The 23,473-nt window shown below is 35.1% G+C and overlaps 3 protein-coding genes across 3 annotated transcripts; 2 read left to right on the top strand and 1 right to left on the bottom strand.

Annotated features, from left to right (window-relative positions):
* Nucleotides 1-4,751: 4,751 nt before the first annotated feature.
* Nucleotides 4,752-5,809, bottom strand: LOC133331472 (alpha-tocopherol transfer protein-like). The gene is made up of 3 exons (XM_061539865.1): nucleotides 5,514-5,809; nucleotides 5,075-5,447; nucleotides 4,752-5,009 (listed from the first exon to the last, which is right to left on the bottom strand). Exons 1-3 carry the CDS (start codon nucleotides 5,807-5,809, stop codon nucleotides 4,752-4,754), a joined length of 927 nt encoding a protein of 308 aa, XP_061395849.1.
* Nucleotides 5,810-8,882: 3,073 nt separating this feature from the next.
* Nucleotides 8,883-9,938, top strand: LOC133331473 (alpha-tocopherol transfer protein-like). The gene is made up of 3 exons (XM_061539866.1): nucleotides 8,883-9,178; nucleotides 9,234-9,606; nucleotides 9,681-9,938. The coding sequence occupies exons 1-3, from the start codon at nucleotides 8,883-8,885 to the stop codon at nucleotides 9,936-9,938; spliced, it is 927 nt and encodes a 308-aa protein (XP_061395850.1).
* A 1,913-nt stretch (nucleotides 9,939-11,851) lies between these two features.
* Nucleotides 11,852-13,392, top strand: LOC133331474 (alpha-tocopherol transfer protein-like). Its single transcript, XM_061539867.1, has 3 exons — nucleotides 11,852-12,153; nucleotides 12,705-13,077; nucleotides 13,138-13,392. Exons 1-3 carry the CDS (start codon nucleotides 11,852-11,854, stop codon nucleotides 13,390-13,392), a joined length of 930 nt encoding a protein of 309 aa, XP_061395851.1.
* Nucleotides 13,393-23,473: the final 10,081 nt, after the last annotated feature.

The raw sequence follows: 23,473 nt of genomic DNA on the forward strand, positions 1-23,473 counted from the left end.
ATCCTTCGGTTTGCACGAAATTTGGCATAACGTACTGAATTGAGCCTAGAGTGATGTCTGCCAAGTTTCGAGTAAATCGGTCCAGATTTCTATATAGCTCCCACATATAGTTTCGTCCGATTTCATGTAAATGGAACACCAAAGTCGCTATATATCTTTAGGTTTGCACGAAATTTGGCATAACGTACTGAATTGAGCCTAGAGTGATGTCTGCCTTGTTTCGTGAAAATCGGTCCAGATTTATATATAGCTCCCTTTTATTATAGGTTGATTTTAAGTAATTGACGCACCAAGGAACCAATAGGAACAAAACGTTCTGAAATTAGTATAACCTAACCTGTGACAAGTTTTTTTTTTTTGAAATCGCTTAATATTTGGATAGAGCTTCCATATATATTTTCGCCCGATTTCAAGTAAATTGGGCATCAAACTCCTCATGTAAGTCAGATTGAAATAAAATTTTGCACAACGTACAAAATTGAGCTTAGAATTACGTAGTTGCGTTTTCTAGAAGTACAGACATAGCCCAACGGATGACCTATTTATATTTGTTTGAAGTCGATTTACATACTTTATGGATAGATCTAGGCAGATTTACATTTAGATAAATATCACATATTTTATTTCATCCAATTTCATGTTAATAGTCCTTTTTAATATACCCATAGTGGTGAAGGGTATCATATAGTCGACCCCGTCCGACTTTACTACTTTCCTTACTGGTTGATGATATGGAAGTTTTTAGCCTCGTGGAATTGGAAATTCAGAATTCTCTGTAATTTGTTTTTTTTTTTTTTTGTAGTCGTACACTTCCTCGAGTCATGTTATAGAAGAAGACATCTTGCAAAGGGATTATCCTTATGGACATCCGTCTGCTGTGCTCTATTGTTTCTCCGGTTCAACCTTGCCCATTTCCGCATCGGTACTTCTCAAACTAATCCTGTTGGATCTGCGCTTAAAGGCACTCCTGGACAGATCATTGTAAGATAACCTTTTTATTCTTTCTTCCATTTTCTTTTCAAGGGAAACCCCCCTGCATTCAGTTATGGAACATAGTATTCCATTACGTCTACATCGGTTATCTCTTCTTATTCTTTCAGCCGATTTCAGCATAGGTAAATTTGTATATATAAAATGTTTTGTATGCACATATGTTCACTCACCTCGTTATGGCCAAATATTTTCTAATTTACACAAATGTTGTTATTTGGGGTGGAAGTACCACCCCCACAAAATTGCTGATTTTAAAAATATTACAATTTGATAACAGGGCTATACTTTGACAGGTTTTTTTATAGAACGTGCACAAACGCACACATGTGTTTATACACATATTATAAAATATTGATAAGATTATGCCATATACAAACAGACATACATTATAATAATATTTGTATTATTTTCCGCCAAAAAAAAGAAATAACAAATTATTTCTTAGAACTCAATCATATCATTAATTTACGATATTGTCTGGATACATTAACACATCTAATAAGTTTTTTATCGGTTTAGATTTAGAAATATCTCCCATATATATTTTTGTCACATTTTATGTAAATGGTGCACCGAGGAGCCTATGTCTGTTCCATATACACGAGATAAAATTGTGGACAGCCCAATGTGCTGCAGCATACCAAATGGTATGCGCCGTGATTGCTCAATAATGTCCAGATTTACATATAGCTCCAGATACATTATTTTGTCTCGATTTCATGCAAATGGTAAACCAAAGAATCCGATTGTCATGCAGTTTTTCATAGATTTCACAATAGTATGTGTATGTGTTTTTTAATTGGTTCATATATTTATGCAGATCATTTCAATTGTCCTCCAAGAATATTGTATATATTAGCATCTCTTGTATGTATCCAAATCGGTGAAGGGAATCATATTGTCGACCCCGTCCGACTTTTGAAATTTCCTTATTTTCACATTTCCTATTTTTCACATTACGACATTTTTCACATTACGACATTACGAAATTTGCCATCAATTTGGAAGCAATGTTTAACGTCATCTATCTAAAGACCCCATCCATTTTTATACCCTTCACCACTCTGTGGTACAGGGTATTATGCCTTTGTGCATATGTTTGTAACAGGCAAAAGGAAACGAGATAGACACATGGTTTCTTTTGAGAATATGCATAGAATCACTTTCTGAGTCGATTTATGCATGTCCGTCCGTCCGTCTGTCGATGTAAAATTGTAAACAAAGTACAGGTCGCATTTATAATCCGAATTGGATGAAATTTAGCATATGTCACTTATTTGGCCCAAGGACGAACCCTATTGAAATTGGGAAAAATCGGTTCAGATTTAGATATAGCTCCCATATATATATATATATATATATATTTAACCGATTTAAAGTAAACGATTTGCACGAAATTTGGTACAGCCTAATCATTTAGGTCTAGAATGATGTCTGCCAAGTTTCGTAAAAATCGGTCCATATTTAGATATAGCTCCCATATATAGTTTCGTCCGATTTCATGTAAATGGTGCCCCAAAACCCCTATATATATTTTGATTTGCACGAAATTTGCATAACGTCTTGAATTAAGCCTAGAGTGATGTCTGACAAGTTTCGAGAAAATCGGTCCAGATTTAGATATAGCTCCCATATATAGTTTCGTCCGATTTCATGCAAATGGTGCCCCAAAGTCCCTATATGTCTTTCGATTTGCACGAAATTTGGCATAACGTACTGAATTGAGTCTAGAATGACGTTTTCCAAGTTTCGTGAAAATAGGTCAAGATTTAGATATAGCTCCCATATATAGTTTCGTCCGATTTCATGTAAATGGTGCACCAAAGTCGCTATATATCCTTCGATTTGCACGAAATTTGGCATAACGTACCTAATTGAACTTAGAATGATGTTTGTCAAGTTTCATGAAAATCGATCCTGATTTAGATATAGCTCCCATATATAGTTTCGTCCGATTTCATGTAAATGGTGCCCCAAAGTCCCTATATATCTTTCGATTTGCACGAAATATGGTACAGCCTAATAATTTAGGTCTAGAATGATGTCTGCCAAGTTTCGTGAAAATCGGTCCAGATTTAGATATAGCTCACATACATAGTTTCGTCCGATTTCATGTAAATGGTGCCCCAAAGTCCCTATATATCCTTCGGTTTGCACGAAATTTGGCATAACGTACTGAATTGAGCCTAGAGTGATGTCTGCCAAGTTTCGAGTAAATCGGTCCAGATTTCTATATAGCTCCCACATATAGTTTCGTCCGATTTCATGTAAATGGAACACCAAAGTCGCTATATATCTTTAGGTTTGCACGAAATTTGGCATAACGTACTGAATTGAGCCTAGAGTGATGTCTGCCTTGTTTCGTGAAAATCGGTCCAGATTTATATATAGCTCCCTTTTATTATAGGTTGATTTTAAGTAATTGACGCACCAAGGAACCAATAGGAACAAAACGTTCTGAAATTAGTATAACCTAACCTGTGACAAGTTTTTTTTTTTTTTGAAATCGCTTAATATTTGGATAGAGCTTCCATATATATTTTCGCCCGATTTCAAGTAAATTGGGCATCAAACTCCTCATGTAAGTCAGATTGAAATAAAATTTTGCACAACGTACAAAAAATTGAGCTTAGAATTACGTAGTTGCGTTTTCTAGAAGTACAGACATAGCCCAACGGATGACCTATTTATATTTGTTTGAAGTCGATTTACATACTTTATGGATAGATCTAGGCAGATTTACATTTAGATAAATATCACATATTTTATTTCATCCAATTTCATGTTAATAGTCCTTTTTAATATACCCATAGTGGTGAAGGGTATCATATAGTCGACCCCGTCCGACTTTACTACTTTCCTTACTGGTTGATGATATGGAAGTTTTTAGCCTCGTGGAATTGGAAATTCAGAATTCTCTGTAATTTGTTTTTTTTTTTTTTTTTGTAGTCGTACACTTCCTCGAGTCATGTTATAGAAGAAGACATCTTGCAAAGGGATTATCCTTATGGACATCCGTCTGCTGTGCTCTATTGTTTCTCCGGTTCAACCTTGCCCATTTCCGCATCGGTACTTCTCAAACTAATCCTGTTGGATCTGCGCTTAAAGGCACTCCTGGACAGATCATTGTAAGATAACCTTTTTATTCTTTCTTCCATTTTCTTTTCAAGGGAAACCCCCCTGCATTCAGTTATGGAACATAGTATTCCATTACGTCTACATCGGTTATCTCTTCTTATTCTTTCAGCCGATTTCAGCATAGGTAAATTTGTATATATAAAATGTTTTGTATGCACATATGTTCACTCACCTCGTTATGGCCAAATATTTTCTAATTTACACAAATGTTGTTATTTGGGGTGGAAGTACCACCCCCACAAAATTGCTGATTTTAAAAATATTACAATTTGATAACAGGGCTATACTTTGACAGGTTTTTTTATAGAACGTGCACAAACGCACACATGTGTTTATACACATATTATAAAATATTGATAAGATTATGCCATATACAAACAGACATACATTATAATAATATTTGTATTATTTTCCGCCAAAAAAAAGAAATAACAAATTATTTCTTAGAACTCAATCATATCATTAATTTACGATATTGTCTGGATACATTAACACATCTAATAAGTTTTTTACTATATTTCCAAAACTTAATACTTATATTAGTACCATTCAAGTCATCGTTTTATATAATTTTTTTTTACCCTTATCTATGAAGATCTATTAAATTATGCGGACTCATTTTAATCCACATTCAATTTACGAAATGACCCCTCCATTCCAAACAAATTATCAAAATCTACAGGTTTACCGGGTCTTAATTGTTCATCGGTACCATATTTAGCATCCTCCGCAAAGTAATCACTATATTCCAAGAATTTCTTATGCCATGTATCGATTATTTCCGGTATAGAACCATTTTCACCACCATATTCTTTGGGTAAATATTTCAAGGGGATTTTTTCGTACATTTTTTCAATATTGGAACCATAGATGACCATCTGAAACAATTAAGAATCAAATTATAAAATCCCTATAACTTAATTCATCCATTAATCAAACTTACCCTATCCACTTGTTTCTTGGACATCATTGGCTTTAGCATATTGAAAACAGATTCAAATATCGATGGAGCATTAATGGCATGTGAGGCCTTTGGTCTCAAGGGCATAGCCTCCTCTGAATATACAGTCATTTTCTTCATTAAACTTGGTGTAACCTGAAAGAAATGCTCCTTGGTCCAACCCTTCAGATCCATAATGTGTACAAAACCATTAACAATGGCATAATCATCTTCCCACATTAGAATTTCATTACAGGCCTGGGCAACACGCATAATATCGGCGAAGTTATATTTCGAGGGGTCATAGCAGCCATTGCGTATCAATAAAATTCTTGGTCCTGTTTCATTTAATGGGGTGGGCAGTACCAAGCCAATGCTGTAAATATAAAAAAATTAAAACAATTAACGAGAAATTACTTCAATAAAATCTAATAAATCTTACCCCAATTTAATTATTTCCTCAATGTGTGGATTCTTGACATCCCGCAAAGAAAACAGTTCGGGAAACTTCGATCTCAGCATATAATAACGATCAATTTTCGATTTGGCCTTTTCCAAACTAAATTTGCAGCCACGCAAAAATGCCAAAAGGAATTGATCATCGGTACGTGCCCTTAAATGAGGCTGTTGACTAATCCATGCCTTCAGAGCTTCAATATCTGCTGCGACACGTTCGGGATCTTCATGTAGTTCATCAATGGCAATTTTTTGCAAAACTGGTGGCAATGGTCGTACCATGATTCGTTCTCTTTTCTTTAATATAATTTTGTTGTGACCCGTGGCTCTTGAGTGGCAATACTATTCGTACATGTTTAAAATATGTATACCTATAGTCGTCCATAGTTAAAGGACGCTAAAGTTAGTAGCCAATCAAACATAAAGTTGGATATCAATTGATGATAAGGTATTGTGCGATTATATTTCACAAATTTCAAATACTAAAATTTTGAGATAAGATTTGCAAGAACAAATTTGCTGTGTCAGAAGGTGTTTAGGTGGGTATAGAAATACCCTACAACTGTGTATGTAAAAAAAAAACTAAAAACTGTGTATGTAAAAAATATCGATATCGGATCGAATGGTATACTTTCCGAAAAACGTCTTTATAAACATCAGTTTAACACTAAATTTAATTGACCACAATCTATGCAATCTCCAGGACAGCCACGCAGGAGATGGTCGATTGTCTCCGTATCCTCGCCATTACAGAGTCTGCAGTAATCAGTAACATTATTGGTCGCATTTAATCGTAAAGGCTCTAATGCTGTCCAGTAATAACTCCCGTCATTACTCTAATTTCAGTTTTGCTCAGGTCCAACAGTGAATTTGTTCTTTTGGCTGACAGATTCGACCAGATAGATCTTTACTCATTACACCTAGGTTCGTTGTATCAAAATTCATTGGCTTTTTCGTCAAAGAACGTCTCAAAATTCCGATGGCAGATGGGTGGTTTGATTGTGTCAGCGATTGCAAGATCTGTAAATTGAGATCCTCCTCTGGTTTTTCATTACCCATGAAGTCAGTGCCCAAGTGTCCAGCACAGTATCTTGAAAAGTTTTATGTGAGTACCTGCCTATTGGCCTACCTCACAGTGGCTGAGCCACAGGCGGAAAAGCACCCACCAGCGCACCAGCACGGAAGTACTGTACCAATTGGAGAGCATGCAGAAGGCACACTCTCCCCCTTGGTGAGTTGCGAAACCACAACCCCCGCGAAGCTCCCCAGGTGGCCACACCAACTGTCAGGCTGGATCAACAGATCCAGGGGCACCTGACACCCGCTGTACGGAAAACCTCCGCTCAGGCTCGCGACCGAAGTCTCTCCCAGTTTGACGCACGTCCGGGCTGGTATCCCAAAGCAAAAAAAAACGGCGATAACCGCAAGTGGCAAGGGAAAACCTAGCCACAAGCAGTGACAAATACACAAATCACAAACAATTAATATGCTGTCCCCACGGACTGCACAAAGGGCCCAAAGGACCGCGGCATCGGACATCACAACACAAACAATGACAAAACTGCTCTCACGGACAGCCTACACTACATCCACAGGAGGAGTGAAGCACATAAGTGGAAACCACGAACCACCCACGATGCACAGACAACCACAGGTAGCACATAAACCACCTACAACCGCCAACGACCGATGAAAACCGCACCAAGACCAGCACAGCCACCCGTTGCACCTACCCACCACCACCCGGTGCAACCGACCAAACCCAACTGCAAGGGGGCTATGTACGAGGACCACCTCCGCTAACTACTGTCCTTCTCCTAAATGCTTCACGAGCAAAACTACTTAAACAACTAAAGGTCCGATCGTCTTCAAGTGCCCTACTGAAATCCCACCCCGTCCCTCCATTCGATATACCCATACTTGCTAAATCTCTAATGTCATCATAGTAACAGCATTCCGTCAGTATATGCTTCCAGTCCTCGGTCATCCCGCACCCACATAAATCCGTCTGGGACAGGCCTCTTTTATGCAGAAAAGCATTGAGAGAGCCATGCCCCGTCAGTAAGAAACCAGTACTTAAGCCGAAGCGAAAGTCTGGCCGGTCCACTACGAACGTTGCGTCACGAATAAATTCGTACGTCACCCTCCATTTGTCACTGTTCGGCAACTTTGTCTCGAGCACAGTCGATAGCTGAGAGTTAGTGTTTCCAAATCTGCTCAACACTCGATGACATCAGACTTGTTATACAGGATTTTATGGCTTTAAGAGCCGCTTGACTATACACAAAGATAGTCACCAGTTCAACGATCTCTGCATCCAGACTTCTTATCAATTCTGCTGCCTTCCAAATCGCGAAGATTTCATCTTGGAAAACACTCAAGGTCTAACCTTTCACAGTAGACGCCGGCTCCTGTACCTTTTTCAATCTTGAATACGTCTGTATAAAAATCCAAACCATCTAGAGAAGGCTTACTACGGTTCCAGTCATCTCTACGGGGGATATCGAAATCTACATCGTCAAATCTAAGTCGCTTAGTTTTCCACGTTGGTTCAATGTGATACCTTGCTCATTCGGGATACATTTATTCATGCAGCCTTAGGGCACTATTGATACCCACAGCGACTTTATTCATACCTAATGCATTCGATTATCTGCTGATGTCCTCAAAATGTACAGTACGTATATTTTCCATTGTTTAACTTTTTTTCGAAGCGTGTAAAAGCAAAAACGGTGGCTAAAAATTACTTCAATAAATATTCTAATATTCATAACAAAAGCAACTGTATCCATACATAATGCATCCTATTACCTATTGATGTTCTCAAAATGTTCAGTACAGATATTTTTCATTCTTTCACTTTCTACTAAGTGTGGAGTATAAGGAATTCTGTAAAAGCAAAACCAGTGGGGAGAAATCAATATTTTAAAATGCATGTCAAAAGCGACGTTATCCATACCCAATGCATCCGATTATCTATTGTCCTCAAAATGTACATTAGATTTTTATTACAAAACATTCACATTTTTGGATTGGTGTATCTTCTGAAGGTCACTTTGGTATGTATCATATATCCCCTTAAACCGAATACACCACCTTTTCCCCATACCAACTACAATAAAAACGTGCAACAAACTTTAGTCTATTTTCTGTTTAATTCACCAAATCTTATCAATAAAATGTCTTTAAAGTTTTTTTTTTGTTTTTATAGTTCACGAAACCAGCAAATCGTATACACTAAACCCTTATCAATTGATATCCATTATTTGATAGCAAGCTATGGGTTCACTTTACTATGTTTATGTTCTTCATAATTTAGTATCAACTAAATTCGATTGGTTAAAAGACCTATACAATGGTGCGACCATTACCGCCCGGTTTGCAAAAAGTTGCAATTGAAGAACTTCACGAAGATCCTGCTCGAGTACAGGATGATATAGATGCTCTAAAGACATGGATTCAGCAACAACCCCATTTGAGGGCACGTACCGATGATCAATTTTTAGTGGCTTTCTTGCGTGGCTGTAAATACAGTTTGGAAAAGGCCAAATCAAAAATCGACAAATATTATATGTTACGTTCCAAATTTCCGGAATTGTTTTCATTGCGGGATGTCGATGAACCAAAGATACAAGAAATCATTAAATTGGGGTGAGATGCTTTCAAAATCTAAATTTTGAAATTTATTTATATTATTTTCTTACAGAATTGGCATTGCCTTACCCACACCCCTTAATGAAGATGGTCCCCGCATAATGCTTGTACGCAATGGCTGTTATGATCCGGAAAAATACAACTTTGCCGATATAATGCGTGTCTTCCAGGCCTGGAATGAAATCCTTATGTGGGAAGATGATTATGCCATTGTTAATGGTTTTGTACACATTGCCGATTTGAAAGACTGGAATAAACAACATTTTTTCCAAATGACACCAAGTTTAATGAAAAAAATGACAGTCTATTCGGAAGAAGCAATACCTTTGCGACCAAAATCCTCGAATTTTATTAATGTACCCTCGATATTTGAATCGCTATTTAATGTGGCTAAACCTATGTTGTCGGAAAAGCAGCTTAAGAGGGTGTGTACCAGAAATTGAGATATTTAAATTTTATTATCTATATTTGTATTGCCTTTTTTGGTATAACTTTTCAGATGGTCGTCTATGGTTCAAATTTGGATAAATTTTATGAAAAAATACCTCAGAAATATTTGCCCAAAGAATATGGCGGTGAAAATGGTTCAATTCCCGAAATTATTGCCGAATGGGAACAGAAATTCCAGGCATACAAGGAATATTTTAAAGAGGATGCCAAATATGGTACCGATGAACACCTGAGACCGGGTAAACCAATTGATTTTGATAATCTATTTGGCATGGAGGGTTCATTCCGCAAACTTAATGTGGATTAAAAATTATAATTAAAAATTAACAGTAATATGAAGTTGGAAAATAAAATATAATTAAAATCTGGTTAGTATCCATAAAAGATATATTATGATTTGTGAACCGGAATACAGGTAAAAAGTTAGAATAAATATCAGTGCAATTCCAAAGTATTGTTATAAGACCTACTAAGACAATTTTTAATCGATTCCGAATAAAAACATGACGAGAAATTACTTCAATACATACTTCACACGACCTTTTCAATAAAAAGGGTGAGGATAAAACTTAACTCAAATTTTAAGAGGATAATACCAGTATTCTATTTGGATCTACAGTAGGGTCAATATCAGATATCTTGTGATGTGTGAACCGGAATACGGGTAAATCATGATAAAAATATCAGCGCAATATTTAAGAGTATTGTTATCAGACATACTAAGACTATTTTGAATCGATTTCGAATAAAAAACATAACGAGAAATTACTTCAATAAATGCAAATCTCGAAGTAAATACACCCGACCATATCAATATCAGCGCTATATTTAAGAGGATACCGCCAGTATTGTTATCAGACATACTAAGACTATTTTGAATCGATTCCGAATAAAAAACATAACGAGAAATTACTTCAATAAATGCAAATCTTTAAATAAATTCACGAAGATTACAACCTACAGATCTAGCAATCGATTGCTCAATCAAACCACACATCTGTCACATTTTTCGGAATTTTGAGGCGTTCTTTGGCGAAAGAGCCAATAAATTTTGGCACAACGAACCTAGGTATTTGGCCGACTCTGTCAACCAAAGGAACAAACTCACTGTTGAACCTGGGCAAAGCTGACATTCGAGTAATGGCAGGAGTCATTACTTGCAATATCAGGGCCTTTACCAGTAAATGGGACCATGATGTTACTGATTACTGCAGACTCTGTGCTGACGAGGATACAGTTCTGGCCGTCTGTGGGCCAGAACTGTGTCGCTGTCCAGTTCTGGCCTACAGACGACACAAACTAGTGGGTGCTCACTTTCCACCGTTTCTAACCTTCTTTTCAACTATGGAACCTGCTTTAATCTACAGCATAATTAAAAACCTAAAGTGGTTGGAAAAGTGCAACCTTAGCACGTAATATGTTTTCTGTCCAATTTCTATAGCCATCGAAACTATACCCACCTTTCTCCTAATACTTCTTGTTAACTTATTATTCTTTCTTTCCCCCCTTTTCTGCCCTACAGATCTCTCCATATCTTTCATGGATGATCACAATGGACGGTCTCACAGTGCCGCAGAAACATTAGTGACTGCATATGCCCAGTCAATACGAATATTGAAAATAAAAATTAACTCAATGTTAAGATAACATCACCAGTATTCTAATCGGATCTAAAAAAGGACTTTTTGACTCTAACCCGAATAAACCGATAACGAGAAATTAATTCAATAAATGAAAATCTGTCACATGTCCTTTTGTATATATTTCAGAATATGTTTCCGGATTCATTGTTTGAAAATTTACATCCAGATGATCCAACTGAATATTGTCTTCGAACAGCGGTTTTAAAGTATAGATAATTTAAATATATTTAGATTGCTTCTAGACCAGAGCACTCGCTCCTGAAAAAATACCCCATAAAGTACTGAATACTAACCTCTATATAATTAATTTTTTTTTTTCAAATCAGTGATACACTGATATCAAAGGTCGGGTCCCCAAAAATTGGGTAAAACACAAAAAAATTGCATGTGTTTATTTTCTAACAACCTTGCAGTATAGTATTTATGTGGCGACCTTTGATAAACTAATCTAATCTGTTCGACAATTTTTGTATTTAACAACAATTTAGAACAATACAAAATGTTTATATACCAAACCATAATATTGTCAGTACTTGTCGTATAGGATAGTCAATTTGCAGTTCGATTAGTTATAACCATGACATTGAATTTGCGACCACTTTCATCAGCCTTGCAACAAAAGGCAATCGAAGAATTAAATGAAAATCCCAATAGAATTGCTGAAGATCTGCAAATGTTTAGAGAATGGATATTGAAACAACCTCATATCCGATCACGTATGGATGATCAATTTTTAATTGCATTCTTACGCGGTTCGAAATATAGTTTGGAAAAGACTAAAAAAAAATTGGATGGTTACTATACAATACGTACTAATTTTCCGGAACTTTTTGAATCCCTAGTTGATGAACAGAGAGCAAGAGCTATATTGAGAATGTGGTAGGTAGAACAACTCAAAAAATACGAACTCCACTTTTGTTTATATTAAGATATTTAACCCTTTATGGCCCAATGTTGCCCACAGCCAACAAAATGTTCTAGAGCTTATATTTAATACGAGGCAAGTAAATATATATTTTTTGGATTATATATATTAAGAGCTGACTATGGGTGACACATATCAAAAGAAAAATCTAAAAAAATTAAACGCTTTTCAATACATAGATGAGTGCAAAAATATGTACAGTACCAAATTGTGTATACAGTCCAAAATATTTAAATCGCTTCTTATTCAAAATATACGAATCGTAGCCTCTAGTTGTTGTTGAGTCTTGTAAAAAAGAACCTACAGAATAATTAAAAGTGATTTTTTGGTCGATATTGCTTTTGTTTTTGTTGTTATTGGATTTTTATTTATCGGAAAGAAGGTACTGTATCTCCCGAATGCAAGGATGTAGCGACGTAAAAATTGGCTTTAAACCACTTTCAAAATAAACGACTCCTCTTTATTAAACCCCTCAATGATTATATGCACTCTAAATTATTTCCAGTCTTGGTGCCCATTTACCTATACCCTTGGGTGAGGGTGGACCACGTCTGGTTCTAATGCGTCCTGGACATTACAATCCCGATTTAGCATCGCTATATGAACTTATGAAATTAGATTTGCTATTCAAAGATTTAATCATGCTGGAAGATGATCATGTTATCGTTGGAGGTTATGTCCATTTAATAGACTTTGCTGGATTTTCCACCAAACATGCTCTACAATTTCAACCGGCTAAAATGAAACATCTTATTTATTATACCGAAGAGGCATTGCCGATTCGAACACGCGCTCAACATTTATTCAATACTGGCACGGCTTTTGAAACCATTTTTGGAGTTATGAAACCTTTATTGCCCGGGAAAGTTAAGGAGAGGGTAGGTAAGGAATAATATTTTATAGAATCCTCAATAAATATATTTAAATATGTTTTTTAGATAATGGTCCACACCAGCATGGAATCGGTTTACGAACAAATCCCTCTAAAATATTTCCCCAAAGAGTATGGCGGTGAAAATGGCAGCATTGAAGAGATAGCCGCAATTGGTGAAGATATGCTAATGAGATATCGTGAATATTTGGCCGAACAAAAAGAATATGGCACCGACGAAAAACTAAGGCCAGGAAATCCTATTAATTTTGATGCCATTTTTGGTGTTGAGGGGTCTTTTCGTAAATTGGAAGTTGATTAGAAGCGAAGAATTTATATTTATGACATTCGATACTAATACTCAAACTTTATGAAAAAAATCTTGCAGAACATAGCCAAATATATCAAGCGGAAGAAAAAAATGTGAAACCAGAATACATAAGAGGGCAGTTCTTAGCTTAGCACCAAAAGCGCGGAAAAAACAGAAAAAAAGTTAAGTGTTTTGGAAACTTCCATCTCTCTTATGAACACATGTTAAATTTTGTTTCGATCTGGCAACTCCTGCATATAGAAACAGGTGTTCAAAAAAGACGCATCCGCAATTTTTTACAATGAAGGCACGCATTTCAATCTTTATAAAAATAAAAAATTAATCACGGTTTGAAAATCTGTAAGGAATTCTAAATTAACATTCCATAATTTGGGTATGACCTTGCCTATGTCTTTATATGACAACTTTATTAAGGTCCCGCAGAATTTTAAGTATTCTTACAGTGTTTTCAATGTCTTATCCTCATTCAAATAGTGAGAAATTACTTCAATGTATTTTAAGCAACTTGGGAGATTTTAATATTTTCCAAACTAAAAATTAACTTCTTCTTGGTTTGTCGATCTTTAGGAATTCTAAATTAACATTCCTTATTTTGGGTATGATCTTGCCTTTTTTCAATAGTCTTTAAATAGCCATTCTATAAAGATCCCGCACGAGTTTACGTATTTTTATGATACTAGGCTCTTTTTTCAAGTGGCTCTAATTTGGCATTCCAGATTCCTGTTGTTGGGTAAAAATTCCTTTCTTGAAAATACTTAGTATATGTCCAAGTTTTGACATAACCCCCATATAAAGGTGCCGCCTCATTTTAGGTACTTTGATGGCCCTCATTTATCCCCTACGGATGGAAGATCTTCCATGAGTCTTTAACATGCCCTCTCTAGGGTCTCTAAAGAAATTTTCCTGCAACTGTTCATCTTTATATAGAAGGCCTTTTCCATAAAGACATTTACCTGTAACTGTTCTCCTAAAAATAGGCTTTATGGAAGAAATTCTTCAGATTCTCTGTAATTAACAATTTTTCTTTACATAGACATAGTCTTCGCTCGAAAATTAGAAAAAAAGGCGAATATATCATTTTTTTGAAAATTGCATATTTCCGATTTATCCTAGTCCCTACGATAGCTATATAGGTCTAGAATAAAGTGTAAAGTTTTGAAAAACGATTGGATTAACCTCTTTGGTTATGATTTTAACCCATAAACTTGTCGTTCTGAAGTCTATGCAAAATTCCATGTCAATCGAGCATACCATTTCTATGTATACCGATTTGAAGCAATTTTACAATTTACAGTAAAGCATACACTCAAAAATTTTATCTGAATCAAACAAACGTTAGATACGTTAGATAGATCAGACGAAAATATGTAGGAGCTTTATCTAAATCTTAACCATTTTTTTTTTTTCAAATTCCAGTGTTCATCCTTGGGCCACATATGTGGGCTGTACCACTTTTCACCTCATTTGGGATCATAAATGCGAACTGTACTTTGTTAACAATCGTATGTCCGACTCAGAAAGTGATTCTATGCATATTCTCAAAAGCAACCATGGGTCTATCCCGTTTCTTTTTGTCTATTACAAAAATATGCACAAAGACATAATACCCTGTACCACAGTGTGGTGAAGGGTGTAATAAAAAAATAGATTTTTTGAAACCAAGAATGGAGGGTCCACTTAAATCTATAAAACATACATAATTACAGATCTCGAATTTTCCGCATGAAGTTATTCTACCCAATGAGCAATGCTTAGCCGATACTGCATGAACCGCTCCCTTATTTGCTTCCTTATGAAATTCAAAAAGCCTAAAAATATGCTATCAATTTCACTTAATTATCATATATCTACTAATTTATACATATGTACATTAGTGTGGGTACCTTAAAAATTACTTAACTATTCTAAATCTTCAAATATTTAATCATTTGGTTCGCTTAGAGGCAGGAACATAACGACTTTCATGACTGAAAGCCTAAACATTCTGGATAATGGTGATGACGCTTATGACCATACTACCTCAAATTCGATCTGCATTGCTGTTTTAGTCCTATTCAGAGGTTTCTAAATAAAATAAAATCCGATCTTATCGGATATACATCATTTTTATACCCTATACCATATGGTGGAGTGTATATTAAATTTATCATTCTATTTGCAACACCTCGAAATACTCATCGGAAAATCCTAAAAATTATATATATTCTTGATCCGCCTGTTGAAACGCAATGATGGAGATTGCAATATTTAAGATATAGCTCTGAAAATTTGCACAGACATTGCTATTACTGTCAGGAGGTTTGGTATTGCAAATGGGATATATCGATCCAGGTCTTCATGTAGCCCCCATATAACGGCCCCCCCAATATTCGATGTTTTGGTAGCCCCCATTAAACGGTACCCTCAATATTTGGTATTATCTTAATACCAAAAATTATTAATGGTTACCGAAGTTGCGGGGTACTAATAATGCAGGATAGCCCCCAATATTCGGTATTCTGCCCATTTTGCACGAAATTTGGCATAGCGTCCTGAGTTGATTCTAGAATGATGTGTGTTAAGTTTTTGGAAATAGTTAAGTTTCATGGAAATAGATTCAGATTTAGGTATAGCTCCCATATATATTTTCGTCCGAATTTCAGTAAATAGTGCACCAAAGAATCAATGTAGGCCGATTTGCACGAAATTTGGCAAAGCGTCCTGACTTGATTCTAGAATGATGTGTGTTAAGTTTTTGGAAATAGTTAAGTTTCGTGGAAATAGATTCAGATTTAGGTATAGCTCCCATATATATTTTCGTTCGATTTTCAGTAAATAGTGCACCAAAGAATCAAATGTAGTCCGATTGGCACGAAATTTTGCACAACGTACTGTAGTTAGTATAGCTTAGCGTGTGCCAAGTTTTATTGAAGTCGGTACAGATTTAGATATAGCTCCCATATATATTTTCGTCCGATTTTATGTAAATGGTGCACCAAAGACCGTAAGTTTGGACGTTTGGTACAACGTACAAATATTCATAGGGATATAAATTTGTCCCATTGTCCTAACCGATTGTTTGTATTTTGAGGTTAGGGATATAAAAAGTTCGACGAATTTAACAACGGTTTTTACGTGTTCTTCGTTACATTGGATTTTTTTAATAGTCAGGTATTATTTCAGGATTCCTTTTTTTTGCTGCGAAAACGAGTTTTCCATCGAATTTAAAGCAAATTAATATTTAGAATTGAAATCGGGTACCAAATTTTCCTACCAAAAATTATCAGTATTGGTCTATAACAGGCACGGGCAGAGCGTAAAAAATTCTATTCTCCTTTGTGTGTGTGTCAATGGTTTTTCAATTGGTTCAGTTGAATGTGTGTGAGAGAATAATGATACTTACTCTCGCGAGAGTGCAGGCGTGCGGTGGTTCGCCCGACTGTGGTCTATAATATTAGTAGATATTACTCGGTATTTTTGGGATTATGAGTTCGTTTTTATCAGAATTGGCTGTAATTTATTTTTCATCGGGTGTCAAATCCCCCTAGGTACCGAACGATTGCAAGTATTTTAAATGTCCATCTCATGGTGGAGGGTATAAAATGTTCGACACGTCCGAACTTAACGGCGTTTTTCGTGTTTATTATAAATACTGTTAAAAACTTGGGAACCACTAACAGAATCAACATTTTTTTCAGTTTTTTCCGCATTGCAAATGGTGTTTAAGGTTCGAGCCACATAATACCCTGATTACTTGTTTTGTATGATTTTGAATAGCCATTCACACCTTTTTTTTTTTTTTTTGATATAATTCGATATATTTTACACCTTAAAATATCCCCTCTTTTTTTAACAATCATAACACCTGTGTTATTTATTTTATACGACCTTCCGATTCATGAGTTATCAAATCAAACCCAACAAAAAAGAAGGAAACGTGTATAAGCAAAATTTTTATCATTTACGTAAATAAAAAAAAAACAAAACTGAACTTATCATTCAGACGAAGCACATTTTTCTATATTTATCATATTTCTAGCAATTGTTGTTGGGGTCTACGTCAGTCCTCATTACTAAATCCCGCAAAGAGGAGGTGTGATAACTAGCGAGGCAGAATATTTTTTGTTTTTATTAAAACACCTGAAAAGGATCGAAAAGCATATTACAGAAATATATATCTTATCAAAGATAATGATGAATTGATGATATCAATTTAGGCATTTTTTTTTTGCTCGGGTGTATCCACTCTCCCACCCCATTGAAAGGGAGGGGACATATTGAATAGGTTTCAGGTGTTTGTGGTGTGAAAATGCACAATGCAAAAAAGCGTTATTTTGTTCTGCTGCTAATCATCATCATTGATAAAAATAAGTGCGGCTAATCAATTATGGTCCTCTACTTTTAGCTGTAGATAATACGGTCACTAGGCACACTCGAAATTATAACTCTGTTGTTGTTTACAAATCATTCGGAATCTGATTCACTTTTTTTTACTTATACACCAGTGCAAAATATATAGTATCTTATCGAATTTTGTTGGTAATTTCACATTAAGACTTGTGATTATTTCTTTGTTTTTAAAATTAGTTCGAATTAATCATAATTTTATAGATTTGAAGTATACCAATAGGATATTGATTTGTATATTTGCTTGAGGTGAAAATAATGAAGTTGTCAAAATTTCAAATTTTCGTTAGAGATAAAGAAAAAATATCATCTTTAAAATGGCATGTACATTAGAACTATTTGCGGAATTAACCTCCTTTATAAGAATTTCAAATTTTCGTTAGAGATAAAGAAAAAATATCATCTTTAAAATGGCATGTACATTAGAACTATTTGCGGAATTAACCTCTTTTATAAGAATTTTTTTAACATATATACAATAAAATTAACAATTTAATAGTACGTTTACATTTAACCGGATTTCGTTAACCCAGTGGGTTTCAATTGTCAATCCCTTTGCATATATGTCAAATAAATCCTCATAAAGTAGGTTAACCCGGTAAAAAGTTCTAATGTATATGCCGTTTAAATCCCCTGATTTTTTTCATGTCTCTTCCATATCTTTATTATGCACAATATTTGAGAATATTCAGAGATTTCCAGTTTTCTCTTCTCATATTTAAATTCATACACCAAAAGGTACTATTCTGAACTATTTTAATGCATGTATTATTGGTCTGCTGTATCTTGTCGTAGGTCATGGAGGTGCCATCTATCGTTGCCTAGTAACAATGCCTCCTTGAATTTTGTGCAGTGTTTGTGGTTCTTTCTTTCTTCTTACGTGAGAAAAAAAAAACAGGTGACTTTCGCTAGCTTGGGGACCCGATTAATAGATCTTCGTTTCTAATTGAAGTCGACGTACAATGTTGCCAATCATAAGAAATATTACTGCATTAAATTTGACAGGTGGCCGTATTACCTTGGCATGATGAGAGTCCTATTAATAAGGTAACCCAAAAAGGGAAAAGCATATGTTTGTTCTTAAGTTTAACCATGATGCAATAACAAGGTGATGTATACCAACAAAGACCTTTGTTTTTGTCTCGATTATCTGTCAAATTTTCCCATATAATATTTCAAATGGTTGGCAACACTGCACATAGAATTCAAGTAGAAAATACCCACTTTGACAGTTAATCAAGACATCAGCTGCGCTAAATGGACTACCTATTCATTGTGCCATGAGTTTAACGTTGCATGTACTATGGCACAATAAAAAGGTAGTCCATTTAGATCAGCTGATGTCTCGATTAACTGTAAAAGTGCGTAATTTCTACTTGAATTCGATGTTCAATGTTGCCAACCATGTGAAATATTATAAGGAAAATTTTGAAAATCATGTGGACCTATATTGATATTTTTGGTAGGAAGATTTAATACCATTCCAATTTTGATTTCTTGTGTTGAAGGACATAATAAACTATGGTCAGGCCAATTTTAAATCCGTGTTTATTATCTCGAAGGTGGTTCGGATGACTTCCTCATCATTATTATTATCGTCCGAGAAATGATTTTCCTTGTACACATTAATCGGTTGAAAGATAAGCTGACAGCGGTCGTTGGTACCGTCAAAGGTGTTTTGTAGACTGCAAAGTGCTGCTTGGCACCCTCTTGAGGCTTCGATGTTGGGCTATCAAGTACAAGCTTAAGCGTGTTTTGCAGCTGAATGAAAATGCTAGTTTCATTCCATGGCACAATAAATTGGTGCCTGGCATGTTGCAATAATAAGTGCATGTATCAAAACAAAATCATCTGTTTTTTATTCAACCTGTCAAATTACTCTGTCAAATTTTATCGAGTAATATTTCTCATGGTTGGCAACATTGCACATCGATTTCAAGTAGAAATTATGCACGTTGGCAGTTGATCGAGTAGTCAGCTGCGCTAAATGGAGTACCTATTTGATGCGCCATGGTTCATGGCAAGACCTATTAATAACGTCATCCAGGGAGAGCAGCTGTGTATCAGCTGTTTCTCAAGTTTACTGTCAAAATCCAAAATACATTATTGTTAATTGGCTTTCGTTGTGAAAACGTACACAAAGTCCCAATTTTTGATATTAGACTTGAGAAAAAATTGCTGACTTTCGCTTGCTGGGTGACCTTATTAATATATCTTGGTTCATGGGCCTATTAATAACGTCACCAGCTGCCTCTTAAGTTTGCTGCTAAAATCCATTATTGTGAATTGATTTCCATTATGAAAACGTAAACTAAATTTTTGACATTAGACTTGCGAAAAAAACAATCGATTTTCGGTTGTTGGTCGACTTTTTAATAGATTTTGGATGGCGTAATAACCGGAGTGTGTTGTTAGAGGTTGGATGTAAAAATTTGTTCGTAATACAACGTTTGTACTGGACCGTCGAGACTTTCGCTTCAACATAAGAACTGATTTTCTACTGGCATGGCCTGGTTTTCTGAATTCACTTTTGTATTAGGGTAGCCTGTCCAGATGGATTTATGTGGGTGTGGGATGACAGAAGACTGTAAACTGACGGAATTCTGTTACTATAATGACATTAGAGATTTAGTAAGTATCGTAAAAACCATGGCACAATAAATAGGTAGTCCATTTAGAACAGCTGATGACTTGATTAACTGTCAAAGTAAGTAATTTATACATGAATTCGATGTGCAATGTTGCCAACCATGTGAAATATTATATGGACAAATTTGACAGATGGTCGAGACAAAAACAAATGTTTTTGTGTTGATACATCACCTTATTATTGCATCATGGGTAAAAACGAATGGAGGGGGCGGGGTATTGTTTTTTTTTAGCATTGGGTGAATTGCATCGAACTGATAGAACCTGAGCGGTTGTTTTTCGGACATTGGATGCTAGCTGTCCCAATATCTGTTGATCTATCACAGTAGTTGGTGTGGGACCCACGGATGCTTAACTGGAATGTAGTTTCGACCGTCACAAAGGAGGGAAGTGCGCCTTTTGCCTGCTCTCAGTGTACGGTGCACTAATGGTCGTTAATTTATCCGTGGATCGACCACCATAAGTTGATACCACTACGAGAGAGGTGTTTAGCGGCGATACTAACCTGTTTCAAACGTATAATCCAGCGGTAACACGATCATCTTTCGATAGAGTTTTCTTTTTTGTGGACAAGACCTCGATCGAAGTCTCGAAGAAATATGGATAAATTTAAAATACATAAATAAAAGGAGTTTGAGGAATACATGTGAAGTATAATCTCGGAAGTATAATACTCATCATCGCAAAATGTAGAAAGGCCGTAAAAAAGGGTAAGTTTTCGTGATCTAAAAATACCGATCTATTTGAAATAGATTAATATAAATATGAACATCTGGAATAAATACGATTTTTAATCTCTAGGGTACATTTTTTTCATAAAAATAAAAATGTTCATATTTTATTTCTCTCCATAAGTTAAATATGTACTTCAAATTTTTAATCAGGAAATATATGTATGAGTCAATAATCCACTTAAAACCATATGGACAATACCAGGCATAAAACTAAACTTCAGTGCAATTTTTTGTTGTTGTCGCTGCTGTCGTTGTTGTTATTATTATCAAGAAAAGAAAACTAAAACAAAAATAGGTAATACTTCAATAAGATAATGTGGAATTCAACCCAGCAAATGTACTCTGTGAGGAGGCTATTAGATACTGTATAGAATCGTGGGGCAGAAACGGTAGGGCGGGGCGGCAATGGTCGAGGTAGTGTGTGAACATTGATATCTCTAATGTCAGAGACATTTACTGCCCTCCCCCCTAAAACTAAGCACTCTCATATATACACATATACAGCTACAATATTGAAGGAATACATTCTTATACTACCTGACTGACAGTAAAGAAGAGGTCTGGCATAAACTAAACGATCGTCAGTTGAATATCTGCAACGGAAGGTAAAGTTTGTTTGCTGGGAAAAACGTAACTTAGAACGCGTTAGAATTTTTTTGGGGAAATTTTCATATTTTATTTGTAGGCAACGCGTGTAAAATATTTATTAAGTGACAACCGAGCAAGCAGCGGAAAATACTTATTAATCATAAATTAAATTAAGAAAATATTTAACAAGTGAACATTATAACAAAGTGCAAAAAAAACAAAGTATGTGTCATTAAGTGCAAAGTGTTATTTGTTTTGAATTCCAAATAAAACAATTTTAATATTTTGAAATAAATTTTGGAATGTGTCATTAAGTTCAAACACATCTGTCGGTTTTATGACGACACTGACATTTCCAAGACCTTGTTGGTTTGACCTTAAATTCAAAAACAAAAATTGTTAGAATTCTCACCTTAATTAGAGTAGATTGATGAACCAGACGTTGGCAAAGAAATACAGTGAAACGTGATATGTGTGAATAAAAATAAAACAAAAATTGAAACAGTTTCAAGTTTAAAATATTAAAGTCATGAGGAGATAATCGATCTGGAACAGAACTTGAAAAAAAATCCATTAATCTAATTTTTTTTCGATTTTACCTTTATAAATTTAAAATATATTTTGAATAGTACAATTTCCAAACATTTTGAAATATATAAATTTTGAAATACAATAAAAACAGCTAAAAGCCATATTATTCCATTAAGTGTCTTGAGCAAGTATTTAGTCCATCTGAAATAATTAACTCCTCTAGTTCGAAGAAGGCATGCATTTCCGTTGAGCAAATTTAACGGAAATGACAACTTTTTGGGAATTCTCAAGGCCGTCACGTTTTATCGCACAGTAAAACCCCTCAGTAATGAATGTCGACGAGAAATATAATTGAAAATAATTGTGCATATAGGAGAATTATTACTGGAAAAGTACGCAGACAAAGTATATAAAAATATAGATAGAAGGCGAAAGAAGATGGAACTTTATCATCAAAGAAAGAAGTTAGTTAATTTATTTCTGAAGAACACATTTTTAATTATTTTTCCCAATATTTAATTTTTTATAAAAGAAAAATACGATTTACATTCACAAGTGTGACGTTAAAGATGTAAACCGATTATACCCCCTTTTTACTAATAAATGGTCTGTTCCTGTATTGCAAGAATCTACTACTTTTTACTACGAATTTTCCTTTATGATATCGAAGAAAATTGTAAAATCTAGTAGATCATTGCAGTAAGGGAACTGATTTTCCTTTATGATATCGAAAAAATATTAAAAACTATTGCAGTAAGGCAATTTACTCCATTTAGGTCAGCTGACTATCGGATTAACTGTCAAAGTGAATAGTTTATACCATGGTATCTACTTGAATTCGATGTGCAATGTTGCAAACCATTTGAACTATTATAAGAAAAAAATTGACAAATGATCGAGACAAAAACATCACCTTATTATTGCGTCATGGTTTCTACCAAGGTCTATTAATAAAGTCATCCATGGAGACCAGCTGGATAACAGCTGCGTCTCAAGTTTGCTGTCAAGATTCATTATTGTGTATTGCATTGCTCATTATGAAATCGTAAACAAAGCCCAAAATTTAGACATTAGACTTGCGAAAAACAGCTGAATTTCGATAGCTGGGTGACCTTATTAATAGATCTTGGTTTCTACCATGACACAATAAATAGGTAGTCCATTTGGCGCAGCTGATGACTCGA

Source organism: Musca vetustissima, unplaced genomic scaffold (genome assembly GCF_032173495.1).
Source record: "Musca vetustissima isolate MV318-11 ecotype Yass unplaced genomic scaffold, APGP_CSIRO_Mvet_v1 utg3703, whole genome shotgun sequence".
In the NCBI taxonomy this organism is placed as follows: domain Eukaryota; kingdom Metazoa; phylum Arthropoda; class Insecta; order Diptera; family Muscidae; genus Musca; species Musca vetustissima.

Bases quoted from the DNA above. Each gene is read 5' to 3' on its own strand.
- LOC133331472 (XM_061539865.1), bottom strand. From the start codon at position 5,809: ATGGTACGACCATTGCCACCAGTTTTGCAAAAAATTGCCATTGATGAA. The intron at 5,448-5,513 runs GTAAGATTTATT...TTATATTTACAG, and splicing joins GAGGAAATAATTAAATTGGG to CATTGGCTTGGTACTGCCCA. The intron at 5,010-5,074 runs GTAAGTTTGATT...TAATTGTTTCAG, and splicing joins CCAAGAAACAAGTGGATAGG to ATGGTCATCTATGGTTCCAA.
- LOC133331474 (XM_061539867.1), top strand. From the start codon at position 11,852: ATGACATTGAATTTGCGACCACTTTCATCAGCCTTGCAACAAAAGGCA. The intron at 12,154-12,704 runs GTAGGTAGAACA...AATTATTTCCAG, and splicing joins AGAGCTATATTGAGAATGTG to TCTTGGTGCCCATTTACCTA. The intron at 13,078-13,137 runs GTAGGTAAGGAA...TATGTTTTTTAG, and splicing joins CCGGGAAAGTTAAGGAGAGG to ATAATGGTCCACACCAGCAT.
- LOC133331473 (XM_061539866.1), top strand. From the start codon at position 8,883: ATGGTGCGACCATTACCGCCCGGTTTGCAAAAAGTTGCAATTGAAGAA. The intron at 9,179-9,233 runs GTGAGATGCTTT...ATTTTCTTACAG, and splicing joins CAAGAAATCATTAAATTGGG to AATTGGCATTGCCTTACCCA. The intron at 9,607-9,680 runs GTGTGTACCAGA...ATAACTTTTCAG, and splicing joins CGGAAAAGCAGCTTAAGAGG to ATGGTCGTCTATGGTTCAAA.